The sequence below is a fragment of the Leucoraja erinacea genome, chromosome 14 (genome assembly GCF_028641065.1).
Source record: "Leucoraja erinacea ecotype New England chromosome 14, Leri_hhj_1, whole genome shotgun sequence".
NCBI classification, from domain to species: domain Eukaryota; kingdom Metazoa; phylum Chordata; class Chondrichthyes; order Rajiformes; family Rajidae; genus Leucoraja; species Leucoraja erinaceus.
Genome location: NC_073390.1, coordinates 10336176 through 10353668, shown reverse-complemented (window position 1 = coordinate 10353668; position 17493 = coordinate 10336176). Strand labels below are relative to the sequence as shown.

Genomic DNA, 17493 nt, shown 5'->3' with positions numbered 1-17493 from the left:
AACACTCTTGGCTCTCTTGACTTGACTTGATGTGGTCATGTGGAGAGAAGTGGCTGTTAGACACGTGTGCACCTTAAGAAAAGGACACAACTTGGAAATGTCTCCAAGGGTTTCTTGACACTCACCCAGGGGGACTAGGAATTGCATCTCATCTGCATCATGCAGCCTTAGCTCCGCACTGATGACCAATGGGTGATTCAAAGTTCACCCAAGGCCCAGCTTGCTAACTCAGTCAGCAGTCAGGCACATTGCAGCCACAGATTACCTGACAGTCACAATCAGAAGTCCAGTACACTTACTTAAGCAGCTTTATAAAATATTCAATTGAATCCTTGAGATGGAAAATAAAATGCAACTTGAAAATCACACACTCATCAGTGTGAAGCAAAATAAGCTGAATGTTGTTTATGTAAATGACTTCAAGAGTGTTCCATAAAATTTCCAGACTGTTAAATCACTGACCTCCTTCGCTTCTGATATAGGTCATTAATCTTAGACATTAACCTTGAATATTGGGTTTTGGCTGAGTGCTCTGGTTTCCTCCCACATTCCAGTCGTTCAAGTTTGTAGGTTAATTGGCTTCTGTAAATTGTCCCGAGTGTGTAGGATAAATCTAGTGTAGGGTGATCGATGGTCGGGGCAGATTCAGTGGGGCCTGTTTCCCTGTTGTATCTCTAAACTTTCACTCTAATTTAAAGCAATTTCTGCTTTTAAGATCTAAAACAGTACTTTGAGTCTATACTATCCTCTTGTTCTTTCTTTGTTTTCCTTTGCTCTTTTCCCCACCACGCATGGCATTTTGCAGCAAGAATTGTGCTACCACCATAGTTTGGTTCACACATGATAAGTGTCTCTCTCATTGGGATCCTCCATGTCTGCTCACCCCACGCACCCATTTCTTATGTCTTACAAAGGATGGGAAAGTGAGATCTCAGGTAGTGAGATCAATGGGCGATGTCCTTTTCGAAAGGTATTTTGGTCACTGTGCCTCACACCCACTTTAATGAGCTCTTCACTGTAGATAGTTAATTGAAAAGTAGTAACATCTACTGCAAGGCTTACACCTTTCATGCATCGAAACTAACAGCGATAATGATTATATGATTGCAACAGTTAGCCGCTTCTTCTGGCTCTCCTCCTCTGTTGTCTCTTAAACACCTTGAAATGGTTTTCTTTGCTTTAATGTAACAGAGAGGAAAGGTGTGCACCCTTCTCACTACTGCAACTTTCAGCATCATCTCAACAATATTAGCCTTATGTTCTAGCATTCATGTTCATCAACATATCACTCAAAGCCTTGCCTTCACACTTATCAAGTCAATTAATAATTGCTTAGTTATTCAAACAACTATTGTAAAAGTTTAAAAACTATTAAACAGTGTAAAGGCTCCTGATATTTTAGACCATATCTCACCACTAATCTTTATGAGTACATTTAAATCTAGCCGTCACTCCTCGTGAGTAATCTTTGCAGGCTATTGAATTGAATATTTCTTATCTGCTTTGTGATGGATTCCCAGTCATTTTCACTGTGGGCCAAGAGATCACCAAGATTAAACAAATGATTGGACCTGCAAATTCTGACAGTTAGAATACAATGCCCAGTTATCCAGCTAATGCACTCTGATTACTCAGTGACAATGTCTATCAAAATTAAAAGAATGCAATTCAAAAGGACTAGTTAAATGAAAAAAAAAGCCAAAATGAAAATGCCAGAAATTAAACAAAAAGAAAGGGGGTGCAGGGATCGAGAATGAAAGATGGATATGAATGGGATTACAGGCAAACAAATGGGTAAAACCATTGATGAAAGAAAAGCAGATAGCAAGACAGAAATAGGGTGAAGGAGGAAGGTTGATGGAGATTGGCAGTGACCAATAAGAGGCTGGGGTAGAAACAAATGAGTTTGAGGTGATTGACGAGCCAGATACTGATCATAAATTACCCTAACACTAACTCACAGAAAGTGAGATGCAATAGCATTTAAATACAACTTTAAGACCCAAGCTTTACCTTGAGGAATCTTACAACCCGTCACCGGTATTTTCCTATTGTAAATCAGATAACCGATAGGAACCTTCCATCCTGCCACGCTATCGTATCCACCGTGGCAGGACTTTTTCATTTTCAGATTGCTGATAGTGGTTGCCTCGTCTGATTTTCTAACAATGGCTACGACAAAATAAAAGGTTCCAGCTTCTAAAGGAATGAGAAAGAAAAAAAAATTAACATCAACATGAGTCACGGCAAATCTGATAAACTTTTAATATGGAGTTACTGGAACTTTAATAAAATTGCGATGCCACATCAAAAACTGTACTAAGCACAATAGTTAACTCTTGAATTTCCAACTAAAATGTGGCAGATATTGTTAACACCCAATCAATAATCCCAAATGCAACTGCCAATTTTAATAGCAGTGGAAGGAAGCAGGTAAGCAATAAGCAAGGAGGTGGATGTTAATTTAAATATTTGATTCAGCTTTTCCATGACAACATGCAACCAAGTAAATAAATTAAGATTTCTGGATTATTAGTGCAGTAAAAAAAACATCACATTATGTTCCTTTTATATTTTCCACCTCCTCAAATCTAATCTCCCCCAGATGCCTTCTCCCACACCTAATTCTGTAGCTCCCAATGCTACATGGACTCTGACACAAATTTACAACTGACGTGATTTTTCAAATGACAAAGTCTCTCCTTTAACTTCATAAAAGTTAAGTCTAGGATGGATGTATTGACTGTGCACCCTATTAATGTTAAGTATCTTTGTAACTTTATAAATGCAATACCTGGATCATACTGCTCTCCAACCACTGGCTTTAGTTCATGTCCCCTTGTAGCCTGGTAAAGCTTCTCGGCATCTAAAGACACCGCATCTGCTTCTTTGATCTGTTTAAACGATTGAAGAAATTTACCAGTCGAAAGGTTTTATTTTGAATAGTGAGAAATAGCAGTAGAGTCTCATTATTGAAAGAATCTGCATTCACACACATAAAAATCACAAAATGTTATGTACTTTTGAAATGTATTCATCGCTGCAATATGGGAAATGTAACCATTTGTGCACTAGATCACACAAACAACAAATGTGTTAATATTCAAATAATCTCTCCTAGCCGTTGGATGAAGGTTAAATGTTGCCACATACTTTGGGAAGGCACATTCTGTTCTTTACTGAAATGGCACAGTACTGTGAGATTTTTAAACTTCACCTAAACGGCAGGCAGAACTTGAGTTTAACATCTCACCTGAAATAAATTAACTCACACACTTACATTCCACCCTACATTTCTGTTAAAATCTCTGGACAGTGCAACATAACCATAATCTTCGCTTAACTGTTAAATATTCAGCTGAGCTACAGTTGAAATCGATTGATTAATATTCAATGGATAATATGTAACAGATTATGACTACAAGATAAAGGCAATTGGCAGAGGAACCATTTAAAACTGGATTATATTTTCTCAAGTATTTTTCAGAAGGATTAGTACACTTAGAATCGTCCAGGGTATTGAAAATCGTCTTGGTTTATTATTATCACGCCTCCTGAGAAAAACGTATTAAAAAATGTTTTACATGTTATCCTGGCAAATCATGTCACACATGGTTACATCAGGTAGTGCAAAAGTGAAAATAAACAGCGTAGAATATTGTATTACAGCTACTGACAATGTTCAGATTTTTTTAAAGTGCAAGGTACACAAAGAGGTGGTTTGGGAGGTTGAGAAATTCATCCCCAGTGTGAGAGTTCCGATCAAAAGTCTGACTATAGCGGAGAAGATTATAGCGGTTCTTCAATCTTGTGATAGGTACTTTCAAGCTTTTGTATCGTCGGTCTGATGCGAGAGAGGAGAAAAGAATGTGATTGGGATATGAATGGTCCTTGATTAAGTTGGCTGCTCTCCCAAGGCAGTGTGAAGAATAGATGGAGTCAATGGGAGCGATGGTGAATCCAGGTAAGATGCTTTCTGTGGTTCACCTGTAGACATTGGTAAGAGTGACTGGAGACATGCTGAATTTCCTTAGCCCTCTGAGGAAGTAAAGACATTGGTGTGCTTTCTTGACCATAGCATTAGTGTGCATTGATGGTGATGTTTAAGCCTCGCAACATGAAGCTCTTGACCATCACCACTTCACCACCTTCGATACACACTGTGGCATGTACTCCAACCCACTTCCTCAAGTTCATGACTACTCCTTTATTTTGCTAAGATTGAGAGGGTTTTGTCTTGACACATACTACTCGGCTCTCTATCACTTTTCTCCATCTCACCATTATAGGTCTGCCATCTGCAAACTTGGAGTCAGCACAGAATTTGACTGCACAGTTGTGAGCAAAAAGCTATGATTGTAGCCTTGTTGGGCACCGGTACTGAGAAATATCATGGTGAATGTTATGTTACTTATCCTGATAATGGTCTATGGATCAGGAAGTCCAGGAACAGTGCTAAGGCTGCCTATATATTAAGATACACAACAAACGATGCTCATTCAAATTGCATATCCAACCATCCAATTTAGGAATGTAATATTTTGCATCACAGATTAAACATAATTAATTATACATCAAAGAAAGTTACCACAGTAATGCAATTAACTAGAGAAGTTTCTCTCCATAGTTGCTGTCTGAGCACTGTTAAGCACCCCCAGCATTTTTATTTTATTCAGATTTCCAATATCTGTAATCTTTTGCTTTTCAATTATTGTTTAATTCATTTTTCCACGCATACTCTCCGTCTATAGATGCTGCCTGACCTCCTGAGCATACCCAGCATTGTTTTAATTCATCAACCAGTATTGGGCATTTAACTAATTCGGCATGATAGGATTGAAAATATTCAGAATGTCTATTTTCAGATTCAGATTCAGATTCAATTGTAATTGTCATTGTCAGTGTACAGTACAGAGACAACGAAATGCATTTAGCATCACCCTGGAAGAGCGACATAGCAAACGATTTGAACAAATAATAATAAGTGTCCGGGGGGGGGGGGGGGGGGGGGGTGGTGATTGGCATTGGCCACCGAGGTACGTTGTTGAGTAGAGTGACAGCCGCCGGAAAGAAGTTGTTCCTCGACCTGCTGGTTCGGCAACGGAGAGACCTGTAGCGCCTCCCGGATGGTAGGAGGGTAAACAGTCCATGGTTGGGGTGAGAGCAGTCCTTGGCGATGCTGAGCGCCCTCCGCAGACAGAGCTTGCTTTGGACAGACTCAATGGAGGGGAGCGAGGAACCGGTGATGCGTTGGGCAATTTTCACCACCCTCTGCAATGCCTTCCGGTCGAAGACAGAACAGTTGCCATACCATACTGTGATGCAGTTGGTAAGGATGCTCTCGATGGTGCAGCGGTAGAAGTTCACCAGGATCTGAGGAGGAGACAGATGGACCTTCTTCAGTCTCCTCAGGAAGAAGAGACGCTGAAGAGCCTTCTTGATCAGAGTAGAGGTATTGTGGGTCCAAGAGAGGTCATCGGAGATGTTGACTCCCAGGAACCTGAAGCTAGAAACACGTTCCACATCCGTCCCGTTAATGTGGATGGGGGTGTGCGTGCCGCCTCTGGACTTCCTGAAATCTACAATGAGCTCCTTGGTCTTCTTGGAGTTAAGGGCCAGGTTGTTGTCAGCGCACCATGCTGCTAAGTGCTGGACCTCCTCCCTGTAGGCCGACTCATCGTTGTTGCTGATGAGGCCAATCACCGTTGTATCATCTGCATACTTGATGATGGTGTTAGTACCATGTACAGGTCTGCAGTCATAGGTGAAGAGGGAGTAGAGGAGGGGGCTCAGCACACAGCCCTGTGGAAAGCCGGTGTTCAGGATGAGGGTTGAAGAGGTGTGCTTGTCTAACCTCACAGACTGGGGTCTGTTGGTTAGAAAGTCCAGTATCCAGTTGCAGAGGGAGGGGTCGATGCCTAGGTTACCGAGTTACTGATCAGTTTTGAACAGCAGATCGCACGAAAGTTAAAATTTATGTTATACTGTATTGACATTCGATGTCAAATGGATTTTGATTGTACTCTTTCAATCTATTTTTAAGCCAGGCCAAATAAATAAGGAGCCAACATGATCATTACCAAACATTTTCTTTTCTCCGAGTATATTACTTCAAACAAGTGCAAGTGAGAATGTATTCCTAGCTTTAAAATGATACAGCAAAAGTCTGCATGACAATCAAAACGGGAAGAGTTATTCCTCAAGGATCACAGCAAAATAATATTCTGAATTTATTGTCTTAATATAATGTGTAACAATAACAGATGTTAGCAATGACTTCAGAAACTCATAAAATAGTCACTCGACTAAAATCACTGGTGAACAGCTTCTAAATCAGTGTTTTGTGAGATCAAACCTTTACTTTGTTTGCCATACCAGTCCAGAGCATGCAGAAAAAATCAGGAAATTCCGGTGGATATCCCAAGGAAGAGGGAGAAGATTGGGCAGCATGAACTGAGGTCCAACTCCTCCATCAGTGGTGGTGGGGACAGTCTGGGACTGCCAATGAGGGGAGAGTTGGGCTAAGTGAGGAATTAGTTGTTGGGTGGGTGATGTGGTCAGGTAATCAGTGTGGCATTTGCTGGTTCGGTGCTTTGTGGAACTGTAAAGGCTGGGTACTTGGTGCATGGGTGAAGAGAATCAAGTCAAGCCAAAGTTATTAGATTAAGTTAAGATGGTTGCCATTGTTGTGGAAAGTCAGTAAGTAAACAACTTGCATTTCGAATGTTGGCCAGGGACATCTTCAGGGAAGTCCTCCTTAAACTTGAAACTGTGCAGAATTAGGCTTAACAGATGTTGCAAAGGACTGCTCCAGCTGAAATAACCTAGACTATGGCCTACTTAACATGGTCACTGAAGCATATTGAGACAAGTATTTCACTTTGTTGTATACCCCTTTGCCTGTTCAGCATCAACAGTGCATTAGACCATGACATAGGAGCAGAATTAGGTCACTAGGTCCATTGAGTCCGCTCCATCATTCGATCATGGCTGAGCTATTTTTCTTTCTCAACCCCATTCTCCTGCCTTCTCCCTATAACCTTTGACGTCCTACTATTCCAGAATCTAATCACTCTCCACTTTAAAAATACCAATTCCACACATACACCCTCTTGCTGTGCTCTAACATCTAGAACTAAAAGGCAATTAAGCACATAATATTACCATCTCCAAGCTCTCTTCCAAGTCACCCGTCTTGGAAATGTCTCATTATTCTGCCATTTACCTAATTTATGATCATGTAACTCTATATCTAGCATGAATGTAGTAGTGCCATTATTGCACAGACTGCACCAGCACAAACAAAATGGCTCATTACCACCTAGGGATGCTGGCTTTCCCTGTAATCCTGTAAATGAATGAATTGAATTGTTCGATGAAATTAGTAACCTCCTATATACGATTCTGATGTTCAGTTGTTCAGCCGAGTTGAGGGTTGTCTGGGCAACTGAGTTATTAGTTGTCCGACGCTGTTTGCAATCGGAAATAATTTTAGGTCGTTTTCTGGTTTGTGGTTAGAGATGTGAATAACGTGGTTGGCTGGAAAATGTAAGTCATCCTGTTTATTTCCACCAGGTGCTGCAAAAGGAATGCCCATTGAGCCAGCTAGTCTTAGTGCAGATTTTGTACAACAAATGGGTTATTTTCTGATTTTTTACGAACTATTGAGAATGAAATAAGGGAGAAGGATGAGAACGCAAGGAATTGATGGCCATTCACACACACGGCATGAAAATATTTGTAGCGAGATTTAAACCCCCCCCAAAATGGAGCTTTGGTTTGAGTGAGATTTCATCTTTTAAAATCTTGAATATGATGCCATATTGTTTGCACCCTGTCACTTCTAGTGGTCCGACTGGGACAGATAACCAAACTTCCTCCTAGAGGCAGATTCCTCAATTCCTCAGGTTGTTTACCTCAGGTTTAATATCCGGGTTTTAACCCAGCAGCTAATGGTTGTGGATTCATGTCTGCGAGAGTTTATGCAGCTTTACAGCACTTTGTGTATTTTGCAGAAACAAGAATGTATGCACTGTATCCTGGGTACACAGATCCCCAAATTATCCTGCTACTCTCTCTCTGATTAGACACCACCCTGAGCACCTCAACTCCCAATCCAACCCTACTCCTCTTCCATTTAGTTCATAAGGCCGATTTAAACCAGTCACTTTAATTCTCCATCACACTCTCATTATGATCTATATGTTTTTGCCCTTCAACATTGTTCCAAAGAAACTCAAAGAACAGCATTTTATCTTCTGACGAGGCATATTGCAGCATGGGCTCAACATTTAAGTAATCACCTATTCTAATCTTGCATCTCACAATTCCAGCAGACAGCAATTTTCCTCTCACCTTTTCCGGTAATTTCAGATTTCATTCAGCCTATCCAAGCACAACACTGCCAGGTATACCTTTAGTTATTCACTGGCCATTATAATCATCTTTCAGAGCACACCGCCTGTTAGGTCATTCAATCTCTTTCTGTGTCCACCCTATCACTGACTTTATTGTTTGTTCTCTTCAACTCTCCTTTCTCTCTTTGACATTTATAACTTTTTTTCCCCCCAACATTCTCCCAATTCTGATGCAAGGTCATCAGCATGAATCATTAACTTTGTTTCCTTCTCCACATGTCAACAATGGAAGGAACTTACTTTTCAAGTAAGAAAAGTAATTATAAGAAATGATATAACTAAAATTCAGAGAAGCAAACTACTTTAATGAAATACATCCAGATGCAAGGTCATTCCATTTGCACAGAAGTTTTAGGAATGGGGAAAGGATAATCATACCACTATCTTTTTTGCACAATCCATCGCTGAATTTCCAGTGACACAGGATATCAAGGGTTGAATTTTTGCAGATTCAAAGGCTTCCTTCATTTGGTTGCACTTTTTCATCTCAGGACCAGAAGTAACACACCATCGAAGCTTTGTTAACCCATTTGCTGCTGGAAAGATGAAAGATAATTGATCAATACACACTAACATCACTAAATGGGGTTCTGTGCCTACTGAAAGTAATTCTTTATAATGACAATGCTTCAATGCAAGACCTCGAATGCAGAAAGATCCACTGTTTTGGAGGGAACAATTAAATAATTCTACATATTTAATTCATTATTTTAAATCCGCTGGATGTGAGGAAAGGCTTTGTGTTCAGCTCTTTAAATGGCAGAGCTCCGAAACAGTTATTGTACGTGGCATGTTCGCCATGATTTCCTTTACTTGTCAAGTTACAGATATAAAGCAATGATTAAATAAGACGTAGGCTTGTGAAGCCACAAATGGCATTATCAGATGATCCAAAGTTCAGATTTCAAGCAAGTTAATGATATACAAGGATATGGACAACTTAATAACTGATCTTGGCGTGTGATTCTGAAAGTATCAAAGTGGCTGCAGAAACTTAAAAATACAGTGGCTCGCAAAAGTATTCATACCCCTTGACCTTTTCCACATTTTGTCACGTTACAACCACAAACGTAAATGTATTTTATTGGGATTTTATGTGATAGACCAACACAAAGTGGTGCATAATTGTGAAGTGGAAGGCTGCAAGTCTTTTGGGGTATGTCTCTACCAGCTTTGCACATCTAGAGACTTAAATTTTTGCCCATTCTTCTTTGCAAAATAGCTCAAGCTACGTCAGATTGGATGGAGTGCATCTGTGAACAGCAATTTTCAAGTCTTGCCAGAGATTCTCAATTGGATTTAGGTCTGGACTTTAACTGGGCCATTCTAACACATGAATATGCTTTGATCTAAACCATTCCAGCTCTGGCTGTATGTTTAGGGTCGTTGTCCTGCTGGAAGGTGAACCTCCGCCCCAGTCTCTAACAGGTTTTCTTGCAAGATTGCCCTGTATTTGGCTCCATCCATCTTCCCATCAACTCTGACCAGCTTCCGTGTCCCTGCTGAAGAAAAGCGTCCCCACAGCATGATGCTGCCATCACGTTTCACAGTGGGGACGGTGTGTTCAGGGTGATGTGCAGTGTTAGTTTTCCGCCACACATAGCTTTTTGCATTTAGGCCAAAAACTTCAATTTTGGTCTCATCTGACCAGAGCACCTTCCTCCACATGTTTGCTGTGTCCCCCACATGGCTTGTGGCTTTTTTTCAACAATGGCTTTCTTCTTGCCACTCTTCCATAAAGGCCCGATTTGTGGAGTGCACGACTAATAGTTGTCCTGTGGACAGATTCTCCCACCTGAGCTGTGGATCTCTGCAACTTCTCCAGAGTTACCATGGCTTGGCTTGGCTGCTTCTCTGATCAATGCTCTCCTTGCCCGGCCTGTCAGTTTAGGTGGACGGCCATGTCTTGGTAGGTTTGCAGTTGTGCCATACTCTTTCCATTTTCGGATGATGGATTGAACAGTCGGATGATGGATTGAGATGTTCAAAGCTTGGGATATTTTTTTATAACCTAACCCTGCTTTAAACTTCTCCACAACTTAATCCCTGACCTGTCTGGTGTGTTCCTTGGGCTTCATGATGCTGTTTGTTCACTAATGTTCTCTAACAAACCTCTGAGGCCTTCACAGAACAGCTGTATTTATACTGAGATTAGATTACACACAAGTGGACTCTATTTACTAATTATGTGACTTCTGAAGGCAATTGGTTGCACTGGATTTTATTTAGGGGTATCAGAATAAAGGGGGCTGAATACTTTTGCACGCCACACTTTTCAGTTTTTTTATTTGTAAAAAAATTTGAAAACCATGTATCATTTTCCTTCCACTTCACAATTATGCGCCACTTTGTGTTGGTCTATCACATAAAATCCCAAAAAAATACATTTACGTTTGTGGTTGTAACGTGACAAAATGTGGAAAAGTTCAAGGGGTATGAATACTTTTGCAAGCCACTGTATGTCTGAATTTCTAGTGCTCTAAATTCTTGACCCCCTCATAGCAAATTGTGCGCTTTAAATTCTATCCACTTGATGGCTTTTAAATTGTTGGCGTACTAGTATTGGGTACGGCTTGGTGAGTATATATATGTTACTTCTGCTGTGGATTTGTCCATCCATTTCTGCATCAGACTTAATGTTTACAAGCATCTCATTCTTTAAATCTGTGCTCTTCAGAGAATTCTGCAACAACCTTGAACAACCAAAACTAGTTTTAAGTCAAAAATCAAATGCTTAACCATTGATCCCAACATTCCATTTAAATGATTTTGTCTTAATAATTGAACAGTGTGGTTTGGAAAGAGAATTACTTTATGGTGATCGAGCCACCTTCCTTTACTCCATTGAGTCTTCTGGAATACAAATTAGGAAGATTTCAAGACAACGAGCTAAATCCTATATAATCCATTAAACAAATCTATATGGTTCATTGATTCATATCAGTTATACCTGGCAAATGTAACAAATATAACCTGCTCTTAATGTTTAACCATATGAATTTGGTTAAATTATGTTAGATATTACCACGTGCAATTAAACATATTTGTATGAGATGTCATCATTTTTTCATTAACTTGTTTATTCTGATTGAAATTCCATTTGAACAGCAGGAACAATTTTGCATTAAAGTGTCACACGTGCAAGCTCTCATTACATGACATGACTCACCTCACAAATGTTTTGACTCCTGTTTCCCACCCATATCATGTTCCATGAACATGTTGTAATAATAGGCATGTATTCACAGCCCTATCCCTTCATGAGAGCTCATGATCTTGTAAATTTAATAGGAAAAACAGCAGATAAGAAATGTTTCTCCATACATAAGGAACAAAAACCTTGAATGTATTGTAACGATAAGTAATGTAACAAGAGCCAACCTCGCATCAGTGTTAATTTGAGATACAATTTCAAATTGATAACTAGGTGTAAAATTAGCATTGTAAATCAGCCAACATGTACTATCCTATTTGCATTATGTTGATATTTCATCTAATTTGAGTTTGGGAGAGCTTTTATTTGAAACAAAATCTTCCTGGGATATGGGTGCTATTGACAAGGTCAACATTAATATCATAATAAGGGTGGCACAGTGGTACAGCGGAGGATGGTACAGTAGCGCAGCATTTGAGTTGCTGCCTTACAAACCTGACCAATGGTGCTGTCAGTACGTAGTTGGAGCTTTCTCCCTGTGACCATGTGGGTTTTCTCTGGATGTTCCCGTTTCCTCCCACATTCCAAAGACGTGCATGTTTGTAGGTTAATTGGCTTTGAAAATGTGTCCCTCGTGTGTAGCATAGAACTAGTGTACAGATGACCATTAATCTGTGCGGACTTGGTGGGCCAAAGAACAGGTTTCCATCTGCTTCTTTTCTCCAAGGATGCTGCCTGGCCAACTGAAGATGCTCTAGCACTCTAAACTAAACCAAACTAAAATCATGGAAAATGACAGAGCTCTGTGACATATGCAGTCCTTCCAGTAAAGGTACTTCTACTGTGCAGTAGGGTACGGAGCTCCAGGATGTTGTCACTGTCAAAATAAAGGAATGGCAATATATTTCTAAGTACGGATATTGTGGACATTGGAGGGAAATCTTTGTTACGGTGCATATGCAGTGCCAGTTCTTTTACTGGTAAAAGTGACTGATTTGGGAGTTGTTATTGAAGTAGTCTTGCAGAGTCACTGAAGTCAATCTAGTGTGTAAGAAGGAACTGCAGAAGCTGGTTTAAACCAAAGATAGACACAAAAAAAGCTGGAGTAACTCAGCAGGACAGGCAGCATCTCTGGAGAGTAGGAATGGGTGACGTTTCGGGTCGAGACCCATCTTCAGAAGTGTACCTAGTGGTTAGTGTGCTCTGTGGCCACGATGCAATGGTGGTTGATGAAATTAATGTCTCGGTTATGGATGGGGTGTCAATCAAGAAAGTCATGTTGCTCTGTTAGGTGTCAACCTTCCACGTTATTGATGTTACATTCTTCATGGCAAGTCTAAAGTATTCCTTGTATTTTGTAAGGTGTAAAAAGTTTTTGTGCATTGGGAGGCGAATCACTCACTGCAAAATACCACACTCGTGACATGCTCCTACAGATATAATAATCGCATGTGTAGGAAGAAACTGCAGTTGATGGTTTGTACCGAAGGTATAAGAATATGCAGGAATATTCATATTGCTAGGTAGGAGATATGCTGGTTTATACCGAATAAGTGTCTGAAGAAGGGTTCCAACCCAAAATGTCATCTGCTTCTTTTCTCCAAAGATGCTGCCTGGCCAACTGAGATGCTCTAGCACTTTGTATCTATCTTCTGTAATATTCATATGATTTGTTGATTTGAGATTTTGGTCAATAATGATACATTGGTGGTGAGGGACTTGGCAATGTTAATGCCATTGATTCTTGTTGGAGATGGTCATTGCCCAGTATTTCTGATACATACACACTTACCAGTCCTTGCCTGCACATTATCTAGATTTGATCTTGTAATCTTTTTATCTATATCTTGTTATATGCAGGCATGAACAGCTTCATTTGCTGTGCAATTTTGATAGGAACTGAACATTGTGCAATCCCCATTTCTGATTATGGATGAAAGGGTCATTAATGAAATAGCTGAACATGACTGAGCATATTGGACACAGGTTATCCTGGAGAATTCTTGCAGTGATGGTCTGCGTCTGAGATAATTATCCTCCAACAACCAAACCAACTTACTTTGTATGGTATGACTCAGACCACCAGATAATTTTCCCTTCGATCGCACAACGTCTGAAATTTCATTTTGGCTTCTTGATGAAAATTTGGTCAAATGCTCTCTTAGTTCCACAGGTAACCATTTTCACCTCCCCTCTGGAATTTAGTTCTACACTCCATATTTGAACCAATTTCTGTTGTCTAGAGCCGTGTTCCGGATAAAACCGAAACTGTGCATGAGTAAGCAGGTTATTGGACAATGCTGCTTGGAAGTACCATTGACACACCATTCATTATCTCGAGAGGTGAATGATTGGGTTTAACAATAGTAGCTTTGTATTTCAAAGGCTGACAAACAAGATGGGCAACCAGGTTGGTGCCAAGGCCACCTTTGTATGTCTTTGCGAGTGTCATAGAGCCAAACACCATGGAAACAAGCCCTGCGGCTCAACTTGCCTATGCTGACGGAGATGCCCATGCACATTAGTCACATTTACCTATGTTTGGCCCATATCATAAGCAATAGAATTAGGCCATTCAGCCCATCACGTTTACTCCGCCATTCAATCATGGCTGATATATCTCTCCCTCCTCACTTCATTCTCCTGCCTTCTCCCCATAACCTCTGACACCTGTACTAATCAAGAATCTATCTCTCTCTGCCTTAAAAATATCCACTGACTGGGCCTGCAGCCTTCTGTGGCAAAGAATTCCAGATTCAAAATGCTCTGACTAAAGACATTTCTCCTCATCTCCTTCCTAAAATAACATCCTTTAATTCTGAGGCTATGACCTCCTGTCCTAGACTCTCCCACTAGTGGAAACATCCTCTCCACAGCCACTCTATCCCTCTAAAACTTTCCTATCCATGTACCTGTCTTTATTTTTTCTTTTACAGGTTTTATTTTACCTGTCCCAACCACTTTCTCAGAAGCTCGCTCTATATACACACCATCATCTGTGTGAAGGAGTTACCCATCGTCCCTATTAAATCTTTCACTCTCGCCATAAACCTATGCCATTTCATTTTTTTAAATTTCCATTTCCTGGGGAAAAGACAGTGTGCATTCGCCTTATCCGAGTCCCCCTCAGTCTTCTTTGCTTCAGGGAATAAAATCTTAGGCCGCCTAACCTCTCCTTATAACTCAGACTCTTGAGTCCTGAAACATTGTCTTTGCACTCATTCCAGCCTGATGACGTCTTTTCATTACCAAGGTAACCAAAACTGTACATAATATTCCAGGTGCAGCCTCACTAAAGTCTTGTATAACTGCAACATACTAATGCACTGACTGATGAAACAAAGTATGCCAAGCACCGCCTTCACCACCTGTCTACTTTGTTGACGCCATTCTCAGGGAGTTATGTACTTGTTCTTCTAGCTCTCTCGGTTGTACAACACTTCTCAGGGCACTACCATTCACAATGAAAGTCCTATCCTGGTTTGACTTCCCAAAATGCAACACGTCACACTTAGCTAAACTGAATACCATTTGCCATCCCTTGATGCACTTACCTAGCTGATCATGATCCTGCTGTGATTTTTCACAACAGTCTTCCCTCCCCTTGTCTTTTCTCCCCTTCCCCACCTTTCTCCACTAACAGTCCACATTCCGCAATGATGTTTCTCTCTTGGAATCACCGTCCCTAGCCAACAATTGGCCTATCAGGGGACATCCCTATCTGGTCTGAGGTCATCTGTTGACGGCCATGACTTATCCTGGTCTTTTGTTTGCTTCCAGTCCCTCTCCCCCCCTCCCCCCCTTATACACCTTATACACCTTAATGCACTTCAAGACACCATTACCTGCTCTTTGGTAATTTGCTTCTGGTCTAAGACATCACAATTCATTTGCCTCAATTTCTTAACTTCCACGATCTTCTCCACAGGAAAGACTGATAAGAAATATTATTTAAAAATCATGCCCATCTCCTGTGGCTTCACACATAGATAGTTATGCTGATGTTTAAGGGACCCATTCTCTCCCTAGCCACGCTTTTACACTTAATGTACCTGTAGAATCTCTTGGGATTTTCCTTTGATCTCATGCCCTCTTTGCACGCCCTGATATCCCTCTACACTTTTAACACTCATCGAGGGATTTGAATGATCCTGCCTGCCTAAACTTGGTGTACTTCAGTTTTTTTCCTTTCAGTCCGAGTCACTGGGTATTTAGCAAGCCATGACTGGACAAGTTGTAGTAGGATTGTACATAGGTTCTGGGTCCATCAAACAAAAGGATTTTGAGAAGTAATCTATTAGCTGACAGGTAGGATGTGTTGAAGCTCTTTTAATTCCACATACAGTGTATTGTAGCACATGTTAGTTGACTGATCTTAATGCATCACTCTTTGCCAGTCTAGATACAAGTGTAATCAGTGTCAGCCACCCCTCTAGTGACTGAGTATGTGTCAGACTTTGCGGTAGGTTAGTGCAGAGTCACCATACCTTTCTCCTTCTGCAGATTCAGAGTTTGGATTTGGCACGCTGAATTCAAATCTGAATTTATTGTAACAAGAGGACATGACTTCAGAATTAAGGGACAGAAGTTTAGGGTTAATATGAGGGGGAACTTCTTTACTCAGAGAGTGGTAGCAGTGTGGAATGAGCTTCCAGTGGAAGTGGGAGGCAGGTTCATTGGTATCATTTAAAAATAAATTGGATAGGCATATGGATGAGAAGGGAATGGAGGGTTATGGTATGAGTGCAGGCAGGTGGGACTAAGGGGAAAAAAAAAAAAAAATTGTTGGGCACGGACTTGTAGGGCCGAGATGGCCTGTTTCCGTGCTGTAATTGTTATATGGTTATATGGTAATGTTAATTGAATTTGAATCCCAATTTACCCTAATGATAGTCTTGGAGGAGCAACATCCCACGTAGTTAAGGTTATATTGGTCATATAAAAGTCCAAAAGGGCATTCAGTTATATAAATCTTACATTCTTTCAACAAAAAATAAATGACAAATATTCAAGAATACTTTAAATTAGTTTCTGCTTGTTACAACATAAGGTACTGCGCTCTAATTATTTTGAAACTTTTTCCTTGGATTCCTCCGCATTAGCCCTGTCCAAACAGACTGAGCATTATCGACTTGGTTGGTAGCCTTTTCTGCCTTTTAGCCTCACGTTACAACTTTGAGTTTGGCTATAACTGAAAGACTTTATTGTACTTACCTAAAGTGAAGATGCCGACTAAAATGCACACAGTAGTGGAAAACCGCATGGTGTGACCAGGGTTGAGGACGATTCCACCTTGATTTTCTCAGCTCCCTTTTATACAGTTCACAGTGCCCCACTTCGTATTTGTCCGGTTAATGATTGTAAGAAGAGGCGTTTATCGGGAGTTAAGATTCGGACTTTCCCCAAATCATATTGTCAATTGCAATAGGTCTTTGGAGTTTTATGTGATGAACCTGGAAAAGTTAAATAACTTTCCTCCTAATTTAACGCCAAAGCCCAAAGATGTATTTTCAAGACCAGATTGTGCATGAAACAAGGACGTTCAGCTCTGTGCTCAACGATCCCGCGCGTCTTTCTGAACCTGATACACTGCATACTTTGTGTTTCACTGGTTTTTTTTTAAAGGGGCACTCCTTAATCCGTTGGAAATGTTGCTGTGCATATAACGGCAAGAAAATATGTTTATTGAAAAAGAAATACATACATGTTGTGATGGATGAGTTAAATAGTCTCATAATTGAAATTATCCACACATTATTGATAAAGTGAGAATTACAAATGTTTTAAATTTGTAGAAAGAGACATCATTTAATGAAAATTATTCACTTTTTTTATAAACACAAAATGTAAATTTCAAGATTTTAAACAACTTTCAAAACCATTCATTGCTTCACACGTTCAAAATCTTAATGATGGAAATGA

At 40.3% G+C, this 17493-nt stretch overlaps 1 protein-coding gene across 2 annotated transcripts in view; it reads right to left on the bottom strand.

Annotated features, from left to right (window-relative positions):
• The window catches only part of meltf (melanotransferrin), a 69249-nt gene extending 52089 nt beyond the window's left edge, over positions 1–17160 (bottom strand). The window contains exons 1-4 of one of the 2 annotated variants that reach the window (XM_055645576.1): positions 16786–17160; positions 8796–8953; positions 2795–2894; positions 2014–2199 (exon numbers count right to left, since the gene is read on the bottom strand). In XM_055645576.1, the coding sequence (XP_055501551.1) occupies positions 2014–2199; positions 2795–2894; positions 8796–8953; positions 16786–16834 (493 nt within the window). In that variant the 5' untranslated portion in view covers positions 16835–17160. The remainder of the gene's footprint in view (positions 1–2013; positions 2200–2794; positions 2895–8795; positions 8954–16785) is intronic. The other variant, XM_055645577.1, reaches the window with a different exon arrangement.
• Positions 17161–17493: the final 333 nt, after the last annotated feature.